The sequence below is a fragment of the Rhagoletis pomonella genome, unplaced genomic scaffold, assembly GCF_013731165.1.
Source record: "Rhagoletis pomonella isolate Grant_MI unplaced genomic scaffold, Rhpom_1.0 Rhpom_scaffold_00001, whole genome shotgun sequence".
Classification (NCBI taxonomy): domain Eukaryota; kingdom Metazoa; phylum Arthropoda; class Insecta; order Diptera; family Tephritidae; genus Rhagoletis; species Rhagoletis pomonella.
Window position 1 is genome coordinate 20,850,084 of NW_023458555.1, and position 25,185 is coordinate 20,875,268.

The window sequence follows — 25,185 nt, forward strand, 5'->3', positions numbered from 1 at the left end:
TAGGTGCCCACTGACATATAAATACCTGCCAGTTACCCTCCTGCACATTCACAATCATCCGCGATGTCTAACGAACCAATACATTTTGAAAGCTTCAACCATCTAGCCAATATATTCTACAGCAGCATTGGCCTGGATGCCTACGAGAAAATCGGCGAGCAACGAACGGGAAGACTTGCACAACTGCGCCGTCAATTGCAACGCATATTTTTCTTCATTACGATGGCCAATATGAATGTAGCTTTGTTGAGCGAGATGACTTTCATATTTTTGGCTTTCGCAAATGGCAATAACTTTGTTGAGGCAACTATGCTATCTTCATTCGTGGGCTTCGTCATTGTTGGCGATATAAAAATTTTCAGCATATGGCGTCAGCATTCACGTATTAGCTCAATGATGCAAGATCTCTACGCACTCTATCCAATCTCGGTGCGTGAACAGTTGTTCTACGATGTGACGGGGCAGCTAAAGTATTACAATCGATTTGCATACGCTTTTGTTTTGTTACACGAACTATTAGTTTGGAGCTATAATCTCTTTCCGCTATTCAACTATTTAATTTATGAGCTGTGGCTAGAGGTGCGTACCGTAGGCAAAACGATACCCTATAACTGTTGGACGCCATTTAATTGGCACGATAATTGGCTTTACTATCCAATGTATTTGACACAAAGTGCGGGTGGGCAAACTTGTCTCTCCGGACAATTGGCCAATGATTTGCTGCTGAGTGCGGTGGCTGTGCAACTCATTATGCACTATCGCCAGCTGGCCAAGCGCATAGAGAGTCATATAGCTGGCAATGGCGGCGGTACCGCGACGCGGGAAAGGCGAAGAATAAGCAGTCTGGAGCGCAGTGAGCTGGATTTACGGTTTCTCCGCGGCGTTATAGCCTATCACCAGCAGATTTTAAAGTATATATCTACTCGCATTAGAGTCTTACTCATTCTTCTCAAAATTTTAAATCCTTATATCTTAGACTCTCCCAGGCAATGAATGATGTTTTCGGTATATCGTTGTTCATCAGTTTCGTCTCCACATCGCTGATTATTTGCTTTGTGCTCTTTCAAATCACCATCGGTGCCGCCGTTGATTCGCTGCTTATGTTGGCTTTCTTTCTCTTCTGTTCGTTGGTTCAAATCTTTCTAATCTGCTATTATGCACAGAGACTGCTGGAAGCGGTATGGATTTAGTTTGACTACATATAAGAATTTTGATCTTCTGTCTCACTTATTCTTCTAGAGCGAATATGTCAGCAGTGCTATTTACAATCACAATTGGTATGATGCTGATTTGCGTTATAAAAAAATGTTACTTGTCATAATGCAACGCGCTCAAAAGGCGGCTAAATTACAGGCTACTTCTTTCGTCATAGTATCTATGCCTACAATGACGGATGTGAGTGCCAAATAGAGATTTTGTGTGGTTTAAATTGAAATCAAAACCCTTTTATTTCAGCTTCTTCAAATATCCTATAAGGGCTTTGCCGTCATTCGTACCATGTACGCAAGAGAGCCAAGAAAGGTTTTAAGTTGAATGTTGAAAATTAAATGGAATTCAAAGAAAGAGTATTCGTAAATCCAACTATTAAATTAAAATATAATAAAACTTTTACAAAGAAAAAAATGTTGTAGTTTAAAAACGTTGTACCGATTTACAAAAGTAGATTTTTCCACTAAACTTCTCTGCAAACCAAAGTTCGCGAAATCTTAACGAAATCTTTAGGAGTATCTCATGTCTGTATCGATTTTTTTACGAATTTTCAAAGAAAATTATATGAAGGGGTTGACACGAACACGTAAAGTAATTTCTATATGAAAAATAAAGAAAATTCTGAAAAAATTCTGCAAGAAATTCTTTACATAGCAGCATTATTTTCATTGCTTCTCCGAAATTCGTAAAAGAATCTAAGTGTGCACAGTTTATTTCATTTTAGGAAAATCGGATGAGATCTTTACGAATTCTTTAAAATTTCTTTCAGAATACTTTGAAAAAATGGTTTGCAGGGTTCCCACGTACTTATTGTACTTATATATATCGAGCCCTAACCGCCAAAATAACGTAAGCGACATTTTTTTCAAAATTTTCAAAATTTTTTAAGCGACATTTTTTCAAAATTTTCTTTTTGATGCAGAAATGCATCTAGATGCTCTAGGAATATTTCTACATCAAAAAGAAAAATTTGAAAAAAATGTCGCTTACGTTATTCTGGCCGTTAGGGCTCGATATAGTAAGTAGTGTTAGGCAATATCGATACCAAAAGTACTCAGAACTCGATTCTCAAAAGGATCGTCAGAACTCGATTTTTAAAAATATCGTTACTGAGTAAAAATATCTCTACTAAGGAACTCGATCCTCAAAAGTAATCGATCCTTCCCAACACTAATATATACATACATAGCTTCTGTCCCTTCAAATACCCAGGACCAGTCGGTATAATTCCAGCAATGCTTCAGGGAGTGACGGCAGAAATAGTACTATTACTAGAGATTATTTTCAAGGCTACTAGATTTAACTTTTTGTAGCATTCCAAAAAGCCGGAGAACTGTAAAATCCGTGCGATCATGTAAACATATACCAAGTAAATATATTCGCCATTTTTTTAATGTAGAGAATAAGCAACATCTTCAACAAAAAAATTTTCAAAAATCAACATTAAGCCCTGGCTACTTCAAACTTGCACTTTTTAGTTAAATTTAATGAACTAACAAAACGCATACTGAAAACTTTTCAAAGAAGAAGATTGATAACGCACTATACTTTCATAAAAAATTATGAACATTAAATTAAAAAAAAAAAAACAATATTAGCCAGATTTAGATTTGTGATACTTAAAATAACTTATTTTGTTATTTCAAGAAATGCACACTAAAAGGGTGTTTAAAACTAACATTCATTATTTTTCTACTAATTTACCTTAGTAAGGATCCCAAATTTTTTCTCTTACCGACAGTATCGATACCATCGACTGGTGAGGCCCAATACTGTCGAAAATATCGAATGGTCTAACCATCGATAGATTTTTATCTCCACTGAATCCGCTTAACATCAAGTGGGTGTAATAGAAAAATTCTTTAACTTTAAGGAGTACTAGTATTTGCCCAGCGGTTGAAATTCAGTCACCCAAATTGAGGGAAGTTGAAGTAATGCGTTAAACCTTCAAATTAACAAGTAAGAAAGTCTAAGTTCGGGCGGAGCCGAACATTAAATTCCCGGCGCAAGTATTAAATATATGTTTTTTCACCTTTCCGAAACCTTCCGCTAGATGGAAAGCCGGGGTGTATCAATTTTGAGTAAATTAGCGTCCTTAAATTTCGAAATATTGCAGTTTCAAGCATTTCTGAAATTTACCGTTATATGAAAAGCGGCCGAAATTTTAGTCCGATTTCAATAATATTCAACGCTTTTCTTTTATGCGGCAAGCACAATAACCATACCGAGTTTGGTACAAATTGGTAGAACGGTTACCGAGATACATATATGTATGTGATCATAAGTGGGCGGTGCCACGCCCATTTTCGAAATTTTATCATAAATGTATTTCTTGGTAAAGAATTGTTGCAAGCATCAATTTTGAATAACTAAGCTTTAATATTTACTGATTTATCGAAGATCTTGTATTTCTCTAAATTACCGTTATATGGGATGTGGGCGTGGTTATTGTTAATTTTCGGTAATTTAGTATGCTGTACCAAGGCCAACAACTGTGCCAAGTTTGGAATAAATTGGTGCAGCGGTTACCAAGATATACACATGTAACCATAAGTGGGCGTGGCTACGCCCATTTTCCAAAAATTTATAATATTCTTATTTTTGATCTAAAAATTGTTGTAAATATCAATTTTGAGTGAATAATCTTCAGTAGTTACTAAAATATCGCAGTTTTCGTATTTCCGCAAATTACCGTTATATGGGATGTGGGCGTGGTTATTGTCCGCTTTTTAAAATTTTAAGCCATTTAGTATGTTGTATCAACGCCAACAACTGTGCCAAGTTTGGAAGAAATTGGAGCAGCGGTTACCAAGATATACACATGTAACCATAAGTGGGCGTGGCTACGCCCATTTTCCAAAAATTTTTATATTCTTATTTTAAGTCTGAAAATTATTGTAAATATCAATTTTGAGTGAATTATCTTCAGTAGTTCCTAAAATATCGCAGTTTTCGTATTTCTGGAAATTACCGTTATATGGGAAGTGGGCTTGGTTACAATCCGATTTCGCCCATTTTCAATATCAACCTGGATTAACGAAAACCAATATACCAAATTTCGTTGAGAGATCTTAATGTTTGCTCGAGTTATCGTGTAGACGGGCGGACGGACAGACGGACAGACAGACCTGGCTTAATGGATTTCTCTATTCATTCTAAGCATTTATGTATACATTTGTCTATATCTATCTCGATTCGTTTTGGCTGTTACAAACAACCGTTATGTGAACGAAATTAATATACCCTTGTGCACAAGTGCGCTCGGGTATAAAAAACGTAAGTGCGCCTGGGCCACACTGGCGAAATGAAACTTACGTTACATATCTATTTTGTCTCATAATCAAAATATATGTACATACATACATATATCTGCTTTTGCTCAAGGTTATTTTTTTGCCTTTTTTCTATCTATATCCCTACCTCTACCCTCGTTCTTCGTAATTACATTTATGTTATTCTTTATACTCTATCCATAACAAAATCGATAAATGGACAAATAGCAACAAACAGAATATGGATAACAAAACCGATAAAAACATCGATAACAAAATCGATGTCAAATTTACCTGCACTTCTTTCGGGCGTAGGACGGATGATATTAAAAATGGGCTAAATCGGACAATAACCACGCCTACCTCCCATATAACGGAAATTTTCAGAAATACGAAAACTGCGATATTTTAGTAACTGCTGAAGATTATTCACTCAAATTTGATATTTACAATTAATTTTGAACGAAAAATAAGAATATTATAAATTTTTTGAAAATGAAATTTTGAAATTGAAAATTTTTAAAATCGGACAATAACCACGCCCACACCCCATATAACGATAATTTAGAGAAATACGAAATCTTCGATAAATTAGTAAATATTAAAGATAATTTATCAAAAATTGATGCCTGCAACAATTCCTTACCAAGAAATACATTTATGATAAAATTTCGGAAAATGGGCGTGGCACCGCCCACTTATGATCACATACATATATGTATCTCGGTAACCGTTCTACCAATTTGTACCAAACTCGGTATGGTTATTGTGCTTGCCATATAAAGGCAAAACTTTGAAAATTATTGAAATCGGACTAAAGTTACGGCTTTTCATACAACGGTAAATTTCAGAAATGCTTGAAATTTCAATATTTCGAAATTTAAGGACGCTAATTTACTTAAAATGTATACACCCGGCTTATCATGTAGCGGTAGCTTTCGGAAAGATAAAAAACATATATTTAATATTTGCGCCGGGTATTTAATGTTCGGCTCCGCCCGAACTTAGACTTTCTTACTTGTTACCTTTGCCTTTATCATTTTCTTAATCTATGTACGTACGAACCTTTACTTTCATTGTTGTATTGGTCTTTTTTAAGTGTTATTTTTTAACCTTTTATTAGCAAGTTTTTGATAAATGAATACCACACGCATACACTCAAGAAACATTTTCCGAGTGCAAATTCCGTTGAATTTGCCAATTTACTCCCAACCAACCAACCGCCACTAAAGAAGTTTCACTTCAAAAATTAACAAGCATTATACGTCCCCCCCGGTCCCCCCCTGACTACGCCCTTGCCTACAAATGTATACTGTACATATATTCCTTAAATTGATTTATGCTTAATTAGTCATAGTCCTTTAAGCAATTCAATTCAATTAGCGTAGTCAGTGCATTCACGCACAGGCAAAGATATATCATTAGACGGCATCCTCAATTTTTTAAACGCCCACTCAATTACTCGCTCACATAGAATAATCTCCTTAACATACCAACATATGTATGTATGTACATACCTACTTTAAAATTAATTGCAGTTATTAATTTGTAGCATGTAATCAAGTAATCAAATATTTGACTACAAATAAATAATATTACAAAAAATGCTGTAACAATCTAACCTTTTATTACACTAGTCTACAAATGAAATATGTAACCAAGGCATGTAGCGAAAATGGATGGCGCCTTAATGAGTCGACTGCAACATACTCGGTTTAAGGCTCCACTCGGAGCGCTGCTAGTCACGCCATATAAACCTTAAATCAGCTGAAATTGCGCTAGTTTCTGGTTGTGCGCTGGCTTCCGGTGGCGCCGTGTACAGCCAACTTTCCCTGAAAACAAAAATAAAACCGGAGAATAAGCTTCTCTTCGCAATCAGCATCAACACGGAATTATTTTCCACCTTTTTTTCATTTACACCCACGTCGCGACAGAAGCGAAGAACGACATATTCAAAAATCTCTTACCAAAGTGTTTAGAGCGCTACTACGAGCTAACCCGACATTCGTACGTGGCTCACTCTGGTATGGAAAATCAGAAACCATATCGATCAGTTTGTAATAGCCGAAAAGTACGCGTCCAGTATTTTAGACGGGCGTACACTTTATATAATTTTTCTTGAAGTTCTTTTTAGAAAAAAATTAATTTTTATAGCTTCTTAGTTATTAGTTTTAAAATAATTTTCTGCACGTTTTACCTTCTATTACATTCTTTACTACCTTTTTTCAAAATTTTAATAGCTCTTTCATTTTAACACGTCACTTTTTTTATTTTTTTTTTTTTATTTCAGTTTTAACTTCAGTTTCAGTTTTAACTTTCCATAACTTACTTTTATAATTACTCTTGTATTTACTTTTTTTTTTAAGTTTTTTCGATTACAGTCTTTATTGCCTTTTTCAAAAATTTTAATAACTTTTTCTTTTAAATAATTTACATTTTTATGATAATTTTTAACGTTTCTTTATTTCTTTTTTACAAAGTTCTAAAAATTTTCTTTTTAATAGTTTATTTTCTTAATTTTTTTTTAAGTATTTTCTGCAATTTTCTTTTTTTAAATTTCAAAATTTTCTTTCCCTAATTTCCTTTTGAGGTGGCCGCTTTGGTGCGGTGGTTAGCTGGGCGCGCTACCATTCCGAAGTTAATCAATATTTACTTCTTTCGAATGCGCTTACTGAAAAATTTGTTTCCCAAGGGCTAAAAATTTCGACTATGTTGCATAGTGTTATAGCCGAAAGAGTTATTTATGCGCCTGTCTACCCTTTCACCTATTTATACTCGATTATTCTGTCGTGATCACACATTGCTCGGCGAGAATGCCATCGAACACAATCACTTTTAGTGCTTTCATTAGAAAGGCCAATTTCTGGTACAACTCAAATGGAATTGAGCCCTACGATGATGTATATAATGCCGCAGCGGAGAAATCGACTAAGCAAGAAAGCATAGCTGCCAACATAACACGCGCATTACGTCATTATCTCAGCCAACTTTTCTCGCTAATCATTCTTATCAACATGAATTTCGTGCTACTGACAGAAGCCGCATTCGTTGTTGTGAACTTTTTGGAGAATGCAGATTTCATGCAGGCAGCCAAAAATTTAACTTTTGTGGGCTTCGTTTTTGTGGCCGTTTTTAAAACCTGGCATGATAAGCGGCAACGTGTGCGCATCAGCTTGCTTATGCGACAATTGTACGACATCTATCCGAAGCAGGCGTTGGATCAGCCGCAGTACGAGCTACAGCAACATCTCGATCACTACCAACGCATAACTTTCGCCTATGTTTTCACAATTGGCTTCACAGCTTGGTGCTACAATTTCTTGCCATTGCTAAATTATTTAATTTTCGAGCAATGGCTGCAGCGTGGCACCTGGCAACCAACGTTGCCCTATTACGTCTGGGTACCCTTTGAATGGCGCAACAATTGGCTTTATTATCCGCTTTATGTATCGCAAGCGCTTGCAACTCACAATTGCTTGGCATCTTATGTTGCCACGGATTTGTTGTTGTGTGCTGCAGCAGTTCAATTGATAATGCATTTTCGGCAGTTGTCGCGTAATATCGAGCAATATGAGCCTAGTGTTGAAAGTGAGTGGAGTAGTGTCAGCAAGGATTTGAAATTCTTGTGCGCCATTGTTTCGCAACATTACCATACGCTAGAGTGAGTTAGAGCATGTACATACATACTTTCAAAGAAGACTTTTTAATAAAAATTTTTTTTATTTTTTTTACTTACTTCAATTACAGCCTTTGCCAGCTTATAAATGAAATATTTGGTTTACCAATGCTCATCAACTTCATTTCGATTTCTTTTGTCATTTGTTTTCTGGCTTTTCAATTTACTGTCGGCGTGCCCTTGGGTGCCATGATAATGCTGATTAGCTATATAAGTTGCTCGTTAATTCAAATTTATATGATCTGTGGGTATGGACAGGAGCTCATAACTACGGTAAGTGATTGTATGTAAGTACCGGTCTTTTAGTCTTAAAATGTTCTGGATAAAAGGTTCGAATAACTATGACTACAAACAGAACAACGACTGCGATTTATGGACTACACCTAAGATGACATAATTCTCTAACTAAGTTAGGTCAGATTGTGAAGGCTGTTTTTACTCGTATAGGCAGACTTAGATAAGTAAATTCATTGTCCTTGCTGATACCATTGAGACGAAGAGGGAGTATATAAAAGTCGTATATGAAGATTTTATACTTCCACTCGGATGCAGTTTTGCTGATAGGAGAAGTCACATCGTTCTAACTGAATCTAATTTTAAAGTGTCATTATAGTGTCCTCAAAACAACTTGACGTACCGGATCGAATTATGGAGATGCGATAGGTTCCCTGCGAAATCCCAAGAGTTAGATTCGACTTATTTGGCTATGGTGAGGTCGTCGATCGCTGTTTTAAGGGAGTTAACAGCCTCGCTTATCTCCATTTCCGAACTGTGTCTAGCCATATTTGACCAGTGGAGAAGGGCGTGGTGCTGGCGACGCGCGAAATTTAGTGCCCACGACAGTCGGGTATACGTAACAGGAATGAACGAGATTTATATCTGCGACTCCAACATTATGCCCAGAAACTCTTTGCATAGTTTTTGCGCTGTTACAACAAGAACAACATGTGCTCCTTTTTTCAACTTTGAGCCATCGCGATGCATCGATGTAGATGGTTTACGATCATTTACTCTTGGTACACCAGCATGCTATTCTTCCCAAATTTGGAATTGTATAAAATTTCAGTAGCGAAGACTCCAGAATTATAACCTGGTACGATTTAAGAACTTAATTTAAGAACTATTTTTGCCGCTGCGCCTGTTACGAATACTTTCGTCTTCAAATGAGAGATCACACTCAGCCCTTATCGACTTTCAAGGTGAAATCTAAAAACGCTCCATGATCACATAATTATTAAAAATTTTGTAGGTCCACCCGTATTCTCACAGATCTAGCCATCTTGTACTTCCAGATTGCAATTGCATACTGGCCATTTCCTTACCCAGTGACAGCTCCTCAAAAGTGTTATAACTTGCTAGCTCAAGAAATCTTGCTAGCACATAGAATCCATGTTCAATTCCCTGAAATGTGTTACTTTATACAAGGGCCTAAACTTGAGATTGATGTAGAGTTTCTCACAGGAGACACATTCACATACCTACCTTTCCATCGAATGACTGGACTCCGCTTTGCCAAGAGCTGCTACCCGGCAGCCCAGTTTTCATTCAATTCAGGAATGCTATTCAAAGCAGATCATTGTCCCCTTCGTACTGTTTTGTGCACGGATGAGCTGGCTCAGTAGTACTATCGCAAAGCATGTGGTAAATAAGCCTGACAAGGTCAGGTTTAGCGTCCATTTTTTTATGAAGTTACGGTTGTCCTAGGCAAGACCTTATTGAAAGTCCCCTGTGTGCGTGTAGTTCTTTCGCGACGTGAGACTGACTGGTATGAAAACCCCTACGCAACATTAGATTTATGGAAAACTTCAAGCGTTTTGAGCGACCTCTAAATATTTTTTGATCCCGAAACCAAAAAAAAAGGGTAATTTTTGGATATAGAACAATCCTAAGGGGTGAGAGTAACAAGATTCGGCCTTTACTTTTTTCACTTGCGTTTCTGGGCCGCCCTAGTATACAGTAAATGTTTGAAATTTTAATATTTATATACATATGTATATGAAGTGAATTTTTACATTTTGTTTTATTTTCTTCAAAAGAGCGAAAACGTGGGTCACGCTGTTTATAACCATAATTGGCTAGCCGCCGATATTCGCTACAAGAAAATGTTGACCATAATTATACAACGCGCACAAAAGTCGGCTACGCTAAGAGCCACCAGCTTTGTAAATGTCTCCATGGGGACTTTAACTGATGTAAGTAATATAATTTGAATTAATTTTATAAGTGTTTGCGGACATTTTCAAAATATTATTTCTTATATGAAAAAGTTTTCCAAAGTATTCAGATTATTTCAGTAACATTTTAATAATTTTATTACCAAAATGTTGGTGTTGCAAAAAATTTTAATTTTCTTTACCTCCTCTTCAATAAAATCCTTACTTTTCCACTATATTTCAGTTACTGCAATTATCATATAAGTTCTTTGCACTTATACGAACAATGTATGCAAGATAAGAAGTTTTTGGGAGTAAGAAGCGATGGAAAATTTCGAGTATGCAAATCATACACTACGGTCTACTTAACGCTTTAGTGCATAACTACGGAGAATTTATTTGTCATAAGGCAACCATATGTTGTGCTGTTTACTAGTTATATGGTGTATAATTATTTAACTATTTACTTGAGCAAATAAAAATAACCAGAAAAGTTTTATAAAAGCTTTTTCCACTTTAAAAATGAATTCAAAAGGTATGAAGTGTATCTGGTGTGCTTTGCCCTAAGGGTATCTTGGTGTCTTCATTTTCCTTTGCTGACGTCGAGTTATTTTTTATCGGGCTTTGAAGTTTTGAGGTTATATCTATGATATATAAATAATACTTACAAAAACCGTAAATTTTCGCTTATTTTTATAATCTTAGATTTATTGTAAAGCCAACAACGAGTATGTACTTTCTTTTTCTAATGCTTATTTGTACAGATGTAAGTATACTTTAAGAAAAAATAATTTAAACAAAAAAAAAACAGTTTTCGTAATTTTTCTGATTTGAGTTTTGAATATAGACAAGTGTAAGTTTAGTAGGCCATAATGGATGCTCCAATTTTTAAAACAAGCCTCATATACTTAATCAGCAACCCCAAAACCCATAATAAACCGCCGTTACTTTTGCACTATTAAGTTTTGGGTTCTCCAATGGCGCAAAAGTTTTAAAGCAAAACCTATTTTTTAATAATCCATTGAACTAATCCGAAGGGAAAAGGAAGTCGTCGAGTAAATAAAGGAAAAACGTAACCATATTTTTAGGATTTCCAAAATTCTCACTAAAACACATAAAAGCTGTAAATACTTTAGACGAGCCTCTGAAAAACTGCTGACAACTGTTGTACGTTGAGAGCCGCGTAATGCAGTACGCACTGGATTACTGCTTTTCGGTTTTTTTACATTTTTTCTTGTACAGTTAATTTAATTTTTCCTTAATGATTAGAATTAAAGCAAAACTCCAAAAAAAATTCCACTACATAACAATGCAAAAGTATACTTTTGTACATATGTATGTACATACATACTGAATATGTCTGTAAAATCTATTCAATTATTGAGCACACGTGCGTTCTAAAAGTCTGCCAGAGCCATGTGTTACATTGGCACTGTGATTGTAATCGATTTTTTTTCGCCTGCTTTTATTATTATGCGAGTACATATATATCGATGGTCCTCTGCAATAGTGACACAATTTAAAAATTTATTGTTTTGAGTTGTATAGGGGATTAGGTTGATAAATAATCATATTTTTTATGGTAAATCGACGTATTTATATATAATAAGCAATCATAATGTGAAAGCTTACAAATACCCCCACACAATGACTGCAAATTATCGACAATAATTATGTTCCAAATCATAGTTTTTCTAAATTATGAAAATTAAAAAATATGCTTTACTGAAAAATAATAAATTCTTAGTTGTGTCGTTATTTCAGAGGTGAAGGGTCCTATGTACATACGTACATAAGTATGGCAATGTTGTTATTGTTATAATTTTTCAGATTTTCATCGTGTTATCGTTAACGCTTTATTAGTACCAATTTTATACATTTGTATGGGGGGGGTGGGGGAGGGGGCATGTGACTGTAATCACAGCACTCATATGGCAACCAAATAAAAACAAAAAACAGATCTGCACATTTTTATCGTCGCAACAAAGTGTAAACACTTTGCCTATCTTTATTCGCACGCTTGCTCTCTAATTGGTTGTATTTGTAATTTTTTGATAGAAATTTCAAAATTTTTTCACGACTATTCGTAATAATTATGGCTACAAAAAGTTTATATACATTTGCAAATGTACAGGCAGTCAATTACCATCAATCAATATGGTTTTGTAACGGTAAATATTAACTTTAACCAATCTCGCGATATTCTCTGTTGATTGTTTTGCTACCTTTCAAATGCGATGTCAGATTGATACAATCTATACGGATTTTTCTAAAGCCTTTAACAGATTCTCGCATAAAATTCGGTGAATTAAACTTTTCAATCTGGACTTTCACTCTGTTTTCCTACAATGGATTAAATCTTACTTGTGTGGTAGACAAGGTTATGTCGTTATTGATGATATTTCTTCAAATGCATTTGTGCCAACCTCTAGTATCCCGTAGGGTGGCATACTTGTCCCGTTGTGTTTTATTCTATTTGTGAATGACATAAGACATAATGTATGCTGATGATTTAAAAATCGAATCTGTTATAAGAAATGCAAGAGATTCAAGAATTCTGCAGGTTGAGCTCGATATGTTGTATCTTTGGTGTACAAAAAAAAACCAATTACATCCTAACATTAAAGGCGGGTCCACATAGAACTTTCGCGATAATCAACCTGATAAAAAGTTTAAGTAAAAAAACAATGAAAAAAGGCGTAACTGTTTGTAAATGATCATCTTAACTTTGATTGTTATTCTCTATTTTCGCCTGAAAAAATGTATCAACATAAGCGTGGCTTTCTATTACAATACTGTCCCTCCGAAATTTCCTGAATGTCACTTTTTTTATTTCCTGGTTTATATATTTTTTTTTTTGTTAAAAAAGAATCTTAAGGCGCTGGCCCACTGCAGGCTTGCTTTGCACACCTTGCTTACTTTAATTTGGTTAGATTTACTTTGAAAACTTTCTTTGGCCAAATGGCGGCTGGGTATGCTGTCAAAGTAACCAGCTGTGTGGTTGAAAAGTCAAGGTGTCTGTTCCCTTAACATTAAGAATTATTTGCCTAGAAAACTCAAGAATATTAATTGAAAAAAATTTAAACAATAAAACTCAATCTTTTCAGATTTATCTTTACATGAATGCGAACTGATTTTTGTATTGCAATGAAATGGTAATCATGATATATAGATAGATATTAATATCGTTACTTTAATTCGCAGAGACACTAACGAACACTTTTTAATCTACATAAGCTAGCGATATGTTAAATATACATACATATATAAATATGGAAACAACGCACCATGTTTATGTCATTTCGAATTGCTTGTATTTTCAACAAATTTTTTTAAATTAAATAAGTAAATTTTTGTTTGAACAGTTTGCAGCAGTTTGTTTAAATTCATTTAGAATGGGAGCATAACTCTTTGTCAAAAGCCTACAAAACGGTTTCAAACAAATAAGCAAAGCTGCCATTTGGCCAGCCTTCATCTTAATACATATACATACATATAAAAATCCCGTGTCACTGTGTTCGTTTGCGCTAATCTCCGAAACCGCTTAACCGATTTCAATGATGAAATTTTGTGGGTGTGTATTGTTGGTTCCAACTTAAAAGATAAGAGAGTTTTGAACCCGAGAAAAAATATATATTTTTTTCATCGAAATTTTGTTTCTATGCTTCTCGCAACGTTCTTAGAAATGCCGTGTCGCTATGCTCATTTACGCTAATAACAATATTTTGTGAATTTCGATATCAAATGAAACGTAAGAAACAATATGATTCTTCACACCGAGCTCGGTATTCGATAACTCGGTGTCCGGTAATTTTTTCTAATGTATTTTTTTTTGTGTAAAATAGTGTTACACAAACAAAAAAAATATATTAAATATATTACCTCATTTGAAAAAAAAATATTTAAGTTTTTTTTTTGTTTTAATCTTCAATCGTAACCAGTTTTTAAGCTTGCACAAGATTATTTATAGAATAAGAAATCGTGTAAAACTCTTCGGCAACGTGAAAAATGAAAATAATGGGTATGCCGACTCTGAACAGGGACTCCCTGGGAGTTTTCTCTCTTTTCCTTTCCTCCTATCATAAATAAAATTCCCTGCGGATTTTTTATATCAAATGGCGGATTTCAGCTGTCAAAAAGTAACAAACAGGTCTTGCGAAGTTTGAATTTTCTCCTCCCAAATTTTCGGGGGAAATGCTAGTTCTTGGGAATTAATTATTGGAGGATTTCTTTCTCGGGAGAAACCAATTCCCGGAGAACAAACTCTCTGTGAGTATTCAGAACTGGGCTTTAATAATGTATGTATGCATGTCAAATCGAGCTTTCTGATACTACTTTTTGTCTATTTCCGCGGTGCACGTATCTAGGAAATTTCACTTTCAACTGTGAGGACTATTATCGAAAAGCAATATTTATACCGCTATAGGATAATATTTTGCGAGATCTCCGGGAAAGATTGCCGAAAGAGATATTAAACATTTTTGATTTGAACTTATTACTTCCATCTAAAATTGGGGAATATAATACACCTGACGAAAAAAATAATGCTATCGAACGCGTAAAATCGCTTGGAAAACGATACGAACTTTTCTTAGAAAAAGACGGTACCAATTTGGAATGAGACTATAAAGCGAAAAGCCATTCCCAAAATCAGCAGCAGAAGTTCTTGGTAAATGCGACAAATATGCTTTTCCAATTATTAATAAACTTCTCCGCATTCTCGTCACACTTCCAGCTAGTAACGCTATTTCCGAAGGAAGTTTTTCAACCCTTTGCCGGTTAAAAACATGGCTGCGTAGTACCATGAATGAAGAAAGACTGATAGGCCTAGTACTTTTACACGTACACTTAGATATTGAAATTGACACTGAAAGGATAATAGAAAGATTTGCAAAAGGAAAGCGCAAATTTTAATTTGCAATTTAAATTATTACAATCGAAATTCTGAATAAGTTGTTAAGTTACTTAATTACATCCTTCATTTTACCAACATTGTAAGCAAGAAATAAGTATTTATATGTATATATTACATTAAGAAATCCAAGGTATAACTTTACATCTTGTGTTTTTTTTTATAGTAAATGCAATCCTTTGATTAGACCTTACACCAAATTTACAAAGTGAAAAGTAATATTATATCACAAAACACTTTACTTCACACTTCATAAAAAATACTCGAACCTATTATATTTGCATGAAAAATAAATTAGGGTTAGATGCCTGCAATTTAACGTTATTTGACAAGTTGATCCCAAGCAGGCATTTAATTTAAAAAATCAGTACAATGCTTATCGGTTAGTATACTTTTTTCTAACAGTTTCGAAACTTATTTAATCCTTTAACTTACTTTTAAAATAGTAACATTCTGGAAAATATTTTACAAACATTCAAAAATAACAAAAAAATAAATCTTTGAAGAGCCTGAAAGCAGTTTCTTATTCTGCACAAATTTTTACGTCGATAAACGGTTTCAGAGGATAAATTTACCAATCTTAAAAAAATATATAATTAACAAATACTTGCCATGTACGCTTTGTTTGGAAATTACCCAAGTACATACATAAATGTACATGTATGTTGAAATTTTTGTGTCACATGAGTGGGAAGCGATGTTTTGCCTTTAGTTTATAAATGTGTAAATATGTACATCCATGTATGTATTCAAGAATGATAGAATGATAGAAACGTAAACAAGTTGCACAAGTGTGACGTCATGCAAACAACGATGCTGTCAAATTCGTTAAGAGAGGAATAGCGTTCCGAGATCGGCGCAACCTTTGTATTCTCTCAATCGTGGTATGCATTTAGCAAGTTCAATCAGTGATCGCTGTTTAGCTCAAATACCTTTATGTGTGTTAGGAGCTCGTGTTTGATCGGCACTGACGTATAGAATTTTCGCGTAGCTATGCGCTGTATTTGGCGACCGAATAGGCATATGCTTTTACGTATTTGTATTTTTTGGTAAGTTTACACCCAAAAATATTGTGTTTATCTTCGAAGAAGAAAATATAAGTATGCCACTCTGTTTCTTTTTACAAATGCTTGGTTTTAAAAAAATTATTATTAAAATCAGTTTAAAACTTTGAGAAATAAGTCGTGACAAACAATTTCCATATAATCAATTTTATATAATAGTATAGAGTATAGCATGGCATATTCAACAAGGTACAAGTGACAATTCAGTCGAACTCTCTCATACCTGACTGTAATGTCAAAAAATGTAAACAAAAAAATTAAGCCTTTGTTATGCATTTACCATATTTGATAGGACTCAACATCTTTGAAATGAAAGTTTTTGTAAATATGAAAATATTTAAAATCTCAGTAGAATCAGCTTATTGAATTTTCGGTTTAATGTAAATGTGGAAATGCATACTTACACAAAATTACACACTAAATGAAACACACTCATTTATAAAGCCGTTTTGACAATTTTCTACTTTTACTATTCCAATGTTTTTGAGCATTTCTTTTTGTATTCAAATACTTAATTCTAAAGTATATTAGACAATAATAAAAGTTTGATTCTTCTAAATTTTAATCAGAACTTAACTTCAATAATTTAGCTATTAAATTTTTGCTATTCGAAATTTCCTTTCCATTAAATTTATTAAAAATTACTTTCAGTTTCTTTATATCAACAAGGAATACTGGTTTAGGTTTTATCAGACCACTATTTGAAATTTGGCCTATCCATGTATGTATATGAAAGGGAGATTTTCTTTTCATATTCGCTATGATAAACCCAGCACCTGGGTCCACTTAGAAATACTCGGCTGCGATAGGCAACAAATAAAGTCACGACCACACGTGAAGAGTCTCCTAATGAAACATCGCAGCAATTTGCCCACCGTTGTCGCGTCACTTGACAATTCGAAGGTTTAAAATAACGCACAAGTTTGTTGTCCAGGCTCTTGACAAACACAACGCACCGCTCACAATTCCTTTTCATTTTATTATGTATTTAAAATCAGTCGCATAGCTCACAATTGAAAATTTATAACGGGTGATTTTTTAAGAGCTTGATAACTTTTTTTTAAAAAAAAAACGCATAAAATTTGCAAAATCTCATCGGTTCTTTATTTGAAACGTTAGATTGGTCCATGACATTTACTTTTTGAAGATAATTTCATTTAAATGTTGACCGCGGCTGCGTCTTAGGTGGTCCATTCGGAAAGTCCAATTTTGGGCAACTTTTTCGAGCATTTCGGCCGGAATAGCCCGAATTTCTTCGGAAATGTTGTCTTCCAAAGCTGGAATAGTTGCTGGCTTATTTCTGTAGACTTTAGACTTGACGTAGCCCCACAAAAAATAGTCTAAAGGCGTCAAATCGCATGATCTTGGTGGCCAACTTACCGGTCCATTTCTTGAGATGAATTGTTCTCCGAAGTTTTCCCTCAAAATGGCCATAGAATCGCGAGCTGTGTGGCATGTAGCGCCATCTTGTTGAAACCACATGTCAACCAAGTTCAGTTCTTCCATTTTTGGCAACAAAAAGTTTGTTAGCATCGAACGATAGCGATCGCCATTCACCGTAACGTTGCGTCCAACAGCATCTTTGAAAAAATACGGTCCAATGATTCCACCAGCGTACAAACCACACCAAACAGTGCATTTTTCGGGATGCATGGGCAGTTCTTGAACGGCTTCTGGTTGCTCTTCACTCCAAATGCGGCAATTTTGCTTATTTACGAAGCCATTCAACCAGAAATGAGCCTCATCGCTGAACAAAATTTGTCGATAAAAAAGCGGATTTTCTGCCAACTTTTCTAGGGCCCATTCACTGAAAATTCGACGTTGTGGCAGATCGTTCGGCTTCAGTTCTTGCACGAGCTGTATTTTATACGGTTTTACACCAAGATCTTTGCGTAAAATCTTCCATGTGGTCGAATAACACAAACCCAATTGCTGCGAACGGCGACGAATCGACATTTCACGGTCTTCAGCAACACTCTCAGAAACAGACGCAATATTCTCTTCTGTACGCACTGTACGCATTCGTGTGGTTGGTTCAATGTCCAATAAAGTAAACTGAGTGCGAAACTTGGTCACAATCGCATTAATTGTTTGCTCACTTGGTCGATTATGTAGACCATAAATCGGACGTAAAGCGCGAAACACATTTCGAACCGAACACTGATTTTGGTAATAAAATTCAATGATTTGCAAGCGTTGCTCGTTAGTAAGTCTATTCATGATGAAATGTCAAAGCATACTGAGCATCTTTCTCTTTGACACCATGTCTGAAATCCCACGTGATCTGTCAAATACTAATGCATGAAAATCCTAACCTCAAAAAAATCACCCGTTATAAAAAAAAAATTGTTGAATAGTATAGGGTTAAGAGTTGACATTTCAGTCGCAGTTCAAAAGAGAGAAATGTCGAAATCACTTCTACCTTGTTATGCCTTGGAGTATAGATATAGATATACACTTCTATGAAATTTATAGCAGTTTAGGTGCTGCAAATAAGGTTGAAGGTATCTTTGGGTATGCACATACGTACATAAACGAAATTTAAACGCATATCTTATGGCTTATAATGATTTCAAAAGCATCTTGTGAAGCTTATATTTAAAATTTATTGGCATATTTTAAGCGTTTAAAATAAGTTTTTAGAAGCATATTTTGGATTGTCCTAGATATCACATGTTTTTAATAAATAGAACACAAGAAGATATTTTTTTTTTATTTTTACCACTCCAGATGTAGTTTTGGAACTCACCAGCGATGCAAATCTACATCGTTAGAGATCTAGTCATCACATTTTTGATGAGCTTTGAAAATATGTTAGAAATGTAGCAGCAGGGAGTCCCCCGAAACCAGAAAAATTCTGAAAAAGGGTCTACGAGAAAAAAAGTTTGGGAACCGCTGCTTTAAATCAATATTTTTCGTGATTATTGTTTTCTCAGGTGTTTCATAATTCACCCCGTGTTAGCTAAGTAAACATATACATACATATGTAGCTCTAATCGAATTATAGGGGTCGGTAACGGTATATAAGCAGCCGAAACTCTACTTAGTTTAAGTTTTCGCATTAAGCACATCCCATACAACAATCAGTCAAAATGGCCAACCAGTTCGTTTGCTGTCTATTGCTGTTGATCGCAGCCACAAGTACCTATGCTCAATTTACCACTCACTCCGGAATTCAAGGTGGTGTAGCAGCACCCAGTGGCGAACGGTCATACGTCGTATCGGTGAAGGACTCAGGTGGATCCATCGTCTGTGGTGGTGCTTTATACAATGATGTTACCGTTATTACCGTTGCCTCGTGTTTGGTTTTCCTCACTCCTGAAAATTTGGTAGCAGGTGTAAACAATGACACTAAGACCGTAAAAATTGTGGCACATCTTTCCCATCCTGACTATGGCTTCTACACAAATGAACATGATGTGGCCCTCTTGAAGTTAGCAGAATCCGTAAGTGCTGAGTACGTTAAATTGCCCAGCAAGAAACCGGTTACCAGTTCCGCCGGCATTGTCACTGGCTGGGATGACAGTAATACTTTGGTAGATGTACCTGAAACCGTCATAGCCCGTGCCGATTGCGTTTCTGGCAAATATGGCTACGACGATGATGACGTTTTTGACTCAAATGTATGTGGTCTTGCTGATAACCAAGCTTGCAACGCTATTGAAGGAGTGCCATTGGTTTCAAACAATCAGTTGGTTGGTTTGCTTTCCTGGGGTAATGCATGTTCCAACAGTGCCAATCCAGCGGTATACACAGACGCTTTCGCTGAGAAATCATGGATTGAAAGCAATGTAAACAGTTTGTAAAATTTCAATAAAGAACAATAAATAATGCAGCAAATACTTATATAAATATTCATAGGGGTTGGCCAACATGTAGCCTTAGATTCGTAGATTTACATCGTTAGATTGCCGATAAAGGCTTCTTAACCTTAGTACCGTGACATATGTAGCTATACAACTTAATCTCGTGACTTGGGTACTCAGTGCCCAGTAATGCATTTCATATGGAAATTTAAGCTTTCTAAGAATTTTTTTTTTCTAAAAAATCCAATATTTCGCTTACTTATGCACATAGTTTAATGAACTTTTTTTTATTGTTAGAAACAAAGGTTTTTTTTTATAGAAAAAACATAAAAATCATATAAATAATATGGTGTCGACATTGTTGGAGTATTGTCCGCATCTTCATCAATATCTCAGTCCGTATCAGCATCAGCATTGTATTTTTCGAAATAGCACTTTTTACATGTTCCTATATAGTGTTTGGTGCATGTCGTAGTAAGGCAGTGTTCACAAACCGCTGTAGTTTTGTTGTCGGTTTTAGAAGCTTTGCATGTTTCACACCGCCGTTTCAAAGTGCTGATCTGCCGAAGGAAAAGAACGTTTTAAACGTGAACGTGAAAATAAATAAAAAATCAAAAATAAATAAAATAATGCCATGGGCCAGCGGTTTGTGTTTATTTTACCAGTGAATCTACGCAGCATTTTGTCAAAAGTATCAACACCATCTTTATGCTTATTATAGTCATGTATGACTTGTGGTTTTTTTGTTACAGGATTCACACCTTCGCTGAAATTGGCAGTTGAAAGCAGTTGTAAAGCTTACTAATTGCATAGATTTAGAAAAGCAAAACACTGATTCAAACACACCCTTTTTCTTTGCTTCTTCAGAAGATGTAAAAAGTTTTGGCACTTGCGGCTTAAATATTGCCTCTTATTGTGCCCACCATGGTCACGATCCAGAAAATAAAGGTCGCGCCATTCGCGGACCGCTAACCCTCTCTTCGTCGATTTGACAGCATCCACCTAATCGCTGACGTCATTAAATACTTTTGTTTACATTCCCTGTTGCCAACTTCATGCTTTTCGCACCAAATTTAGTGGGTATTCAAAACGCGAAAATTTTTGAGTTTGGTGCTTGGCGCGTTTTTGGTGCTTTTGTTTTTAGTTTGAAGACACCAAATTAGAAAATCTTAAAAAAAAAACGGAAGCAAAATTCATAGCAACCGTAAGTGTGGTAAGCAACTTCACAAATATTTTAACAAAATCATGGCACAGTGACAATCAAAAGCGACAACGAAATATGCGCAGCACCTTCAATCATGTCAGAAGAAATCGACCGTTGTGCAAGAACCATTGATTTTTATTAATTTGATTCGGCATCCTTACGATAAACTTATGTATGCATATAAAGTCTATAAAATACACCAATAAAAATTTGGTGCTTTTTCAAATTCAAAATTTTGCAACACTGCCTTTTGTTCGATGCTTCCTCTTTTTCTTGTCGAGTTCGTCTTGCTCTCTCATTCTGGTATTTATTGACGTCACGGCCAGTTGCTCTCAGCTCGATTGGCGCAATCTTGTATTCTATCATTCTTGCACCATGGTAGTATTCCGTACAAGCAATTCCTCCGCCAAGTCATAGCTTCTGAAAAAGATGTCCATCGTGATATTCACACCACCCTTATCCAAATATCGATCGCTGAGTCGCATTACGAAATTGCGTGCAATTCCAGTTGACCTTTGTACATTAGGCTGTGAACCCAAATATACTTCGCCTGCAAGTGGATAATTGGAAGTTGCGCCAACAAGCCAAACTATTTGTATGCCATATTTTCCAGGCTTGGAGGGAATGTATTGGCGGAAGCTGCATCGGTGTCTTGCCAATATCTTATTTTTTTTTGGTACTGTTTGACGCATATTTGCGTGAATTACATTTTTAGCTTTCCAATTTGCGTCAAGTGCAATACATTCAACAAGTGACACTGGGAAAACGCGTATGAAGGCATCTCTTTTTGAGTCGAAACTTTCCGTGCAGGTTGACGTCGATTGTCTGCGCATTTCCAACGCCAGTTCTGTTCGCCGTTTTTCAGTTTGGCTTGGCATTGACCACCATATGGCTTTGTCGTTCCTTCCTTGACCACAATATTTTTCGCCACGATTGGCCTCAGTAAGCGAAGTTGACAAATCAAGTATGTTTTCATCAGAATCTATATCTACTGCAGCTACCTCGTGAGCATATTCTTCGAAACGTGGATTATGTGCCACGACGTGTTTCACTGCTTCGATTCATTTTTATTTCTTTTCATACCACAGAAATTTGTGTTACTTTTTATATCTGCCCAGGTCCCCCGTTTTAGTATTCTTCTTCGTTTTCTGCTCGTCTTCGCATTATCTTCGGATTTGTGCATAAGTTAGTTAAGAATTCTGAAACAGCTGGCAACTCTCCTAAATATAGTTAAGAAATAAACAAATCTCTACCGTCAGATATTGTGACACCTAAATAAATATGAGCCTGATGAATTAAGTTAAATTAAGTTTTTTAAATACGTGACCGCGCTCCTAAATATCGTTCAGAAATAAAGCCTTTTTAAACCCATTTCATTTGATACCAATATGTTTAATAATCGCTTTAACTTATTAAATAATTTGAGTTTTCCTTTTTAAACAGGTGGCAAGCCTCTTTAATGTTCTAAATATTAAAACTAAGGATATCTTACCAGCTTCGTTTCACGTCATATTTTAATATTTCATTTAACTAGGTGGCAACCCTATTCAAAATATTTTAAAACCAAGACCTTGTTAAATCTTTTTCGACTGACACACATATCAACATACATATTTAAATTGTGTAACTAATTCCCTTAAGTCAAGTGAATTTAATTACTAAAACATATGGCAACTCTGTTAAATAAAGTTCCGAAAAAAAACGTGTTTAACCCATGTCAATTTATACTTACTCATTTGACTTATTCAATAATTTGAGTTTAAATTTTAACACAGGTGGAAACTCTGTTTAATGTTATAAATGCTCAAACTATGGATGAAACGATACGAGTAAATACAAGTACATACTCCCTACTTTTCGTTCGATACCATCGATACTTTTGAACCAAATACTGAGTAGGCATCGAAGAAAAAGTACTCGTATCGAAACCCGAAATCAAGTTAAATTTTCCTCCGAAATTTTTTCCTCTACGTTTATTCCTAATATGAATCGCCCTGTGCTTTTTGGCAACTTAATTGCCAGCGAAAACCGCGAGAAGGCGCCAAAGTCGACATAATGCAAAGTATACACGATCCAATTGCATCACCAAAGTCGATCGTTTGCAACGTTTACACGGCCAATTGTTCGAATGGAAGTGTGAAGTGGATGAATGTTCAGTACAGACATTTTAACGCCATGTAAAAGTCACTTAGTAACTGTATTATTCTTCACGCTGTAAACATTTGCGGACAATACTAAAGGTCGGGGCAAATAGCTATGTTATTGGAGAAAAGAAATAAAGAAAAAGGTTGATTCAAAATGCAAAAAACATTCTTAGAAAACACTAAAATATTAAATGTATCCCAAGCCCAGAAAACTCAAACGCTACCTTCGAGAATCTAGTCTGTAGAAAATGTATATATATATATATATTAGAGTGGTTAAAAAAGAACTCATTTTGGAAACTCATAAACGCTACATCAAAATATTGTTATTTGTGGGACAACATAGACGCGTATTTTTTTTATTTTGAAAAAAAAAATGGAGGTCGCGCTAGTCGGTTTTTTATAAAAACACTGATGTTTTAAATTTCGGAAAATTCGGAAAATAAAAAAAATTAAAACATCAGCATTTTTATTTGCAAAATTTTTTTTTAACCGACTTCCAAAAAGGAGGAGGTTATCAGTTCGTCGGAATATCTTCTATTTTTTTTTGTATATATGTTACCCCATAACTTTGGACCACGTCAACCAATTTCGATAATTCTTTTGCATAGGAAAGGTAGTGTCTAAGAGGTGGTCCCATACTAATCTGGTTTAGATCCGATCATTATATCATGATATATATAAATATATTTTTTAAGTCGGTCTTTTTTTGCTAAAAATTATATGTTGAATAAAAAAATACGTTTTTATCCAAAGCAAGAAATATGTTTGTGATAAAATTTTGGAAAATTGGCGTGGCACCGCCCACTTATGATCACATATAAGTATATCGATAACCGTTCTACCAATTTGTACCAAACTCGGTGTGGTTATTGTGCTTGCCACATAGAAGCCAAACGCTGAAAATTATTGAAATCGGACTAAAATTACGGCCGCTTTTCATATAACGGTAGATTTCAGAAATGCTTGAAACTGCAATATTTCGAAATTTAAGGACGCTAATACACTCAAAACTAATACACCCCGGCTTTCCATCTAGCGGTAGCTTTCGGAAAGGTGAAAGTCATATATTAAATACTTGCGCCGGGTATTTAATGTTCGGCTCCGCCCGAACTTAGACTTTCTTACTTGTTTGGTTAAGAAACGTTCAGAACTTGAGTCCCTCAGTTTTCGAGATATCCGAATGACATTTTGTAAATGGGTGTATTTTTATATTGTATTAATCATTTGTCGGAAGCGGAAGAATCGGACCTCTATAACATATAGCCCCCATACAAGTGATTGTTCAGATATGAGATTTTTCGTTATAACTTCTCCATTTATGCAACTAGGAACATGAAATTTTGCAATACTTGCACGCAATTTCAACAGAATACTTACAGTGAAAATGGTGAAGATTTGGTCGCTATAACCTAAAGCCTCCATACAACTGATTGTTCAGATATGGGGTTTTACTGTATAACTCCTTTATCTGAACAGCTAAAACCGATAAATTTCGTAAACTATTTTATAAATAATAATACAAAGTCTACTGAGAAAATCATTAAAATTTATGCTGTATAAGCTTTATATCCTATACCACTGATTGTTCAGATACCAGTTTTTGCGATATAACTCCTTTATGTAGGAAGCTAAACCCATTAAATTGTGTTACCGGTTTACATACCGATCACATAGCAGTGAAAATCACTTAGATTGGTGCTATATAAAGTATATCTTCCATACCTCTGATGGTTTAGATACGA

At 35.2% G+C, this 25,185-nt stretch overlaps 3 protein-coding genes across 3 annotated transcripts; all 3 read left to right on the forward strand.

The window, feature by feature from the left end:
* Positions 1-63: 63 nt before the first annotated feature.
* LOC118739529 (putative odorant receptor 85d) lies at positions 64-1,410 on the forward strand. Its single transcript, XM_036470941.1, has 2 exons — positions 64-827; positions 1,242-1,410. The coding sequence occupies exons 1-2, from the start codon at positions 64-66 to the stop codon at positions 1,408-1,410; spliced, it is 933 nt and encodes a 310-aa protein (XP_036326834.1).
* Positions 1,411-7,294: 5,884 nt separating this feature from the next.
* Positions 7,295-10,747, forward strand: LOC118739601 (putative odorant receptor 85d). Its single transcript, XM_036471065.1, has 4 exons — positions 7,295-8,142; positions 8,229-8,430; positions 10,194-10,349; positions 10,555-10,747. The coding sequence occupies exons 1-4, from the start codon at positions 7,295-7,297 to the stop codon at positions 10,609-10,611; spliced, it is 1,263 nt and encodes a 420-aa protein (XP_036326958.1). The 3' UTR covers positions 10,612-10,747.
* Positions 10,748-19,378: 8,631 nt separating this feature from the next.
* Positions 19,379-20,092, forward strand: LOC118739677 (trypsin alpha-3-like). The gene has a single exon (XM_036471193.1). It carries the CDS (start codon positions 19,379-19,381, stop codon positions 20,090-20,092), a length of 714 nt encoding a protein of 237 aa, XP_036327086.1.
* Positions 20,093-25,185: the final 5,093 nt, after the last annotated feature.

Coding starts and splice junctions, on each gene's coding strand:
- LOC118739529 (XM_036470941.1), top strand. CDS start 64: ATGTCTAACGAACCAATACATTTTGAAAGCTTCAACCATCTAGCCAAT. Junction 828..1,241: donor GGTACCGCGACGCGGGAAAG/GCGAAGAATAAG, acceptor ATTCTTCTAGAG/CGAATATGTCAGCAGTGCTA.
- LOC118739677 (XM_036471193.1), top strand. CDS start 19,379: ATGGCCAACCAGTTCGTTTGCTGTCTATTGCTGTTGATCGCAGCCACA.
- LOC118739601 (XM_036471065.1), top strand. CDS start 7,295: ATGCCATCGAACACAATCACTTTTAGTGCTTTCATTAGAAAGGCCAAT. Junction 8,143..8,228: donor CAACATTACCATACGCTAGA/GTGAGTTAGAGC, acceptor CTTCAATTACAG/CCTTTGCCAGCTTATAAATG. Junction 8,431..10,193: donor GACAGGAGCTCATAACTACG/GTAAGTGATTGT, acceptor TTTCTTCAAAAG/AGCGAAAACGTGGGTCACGC.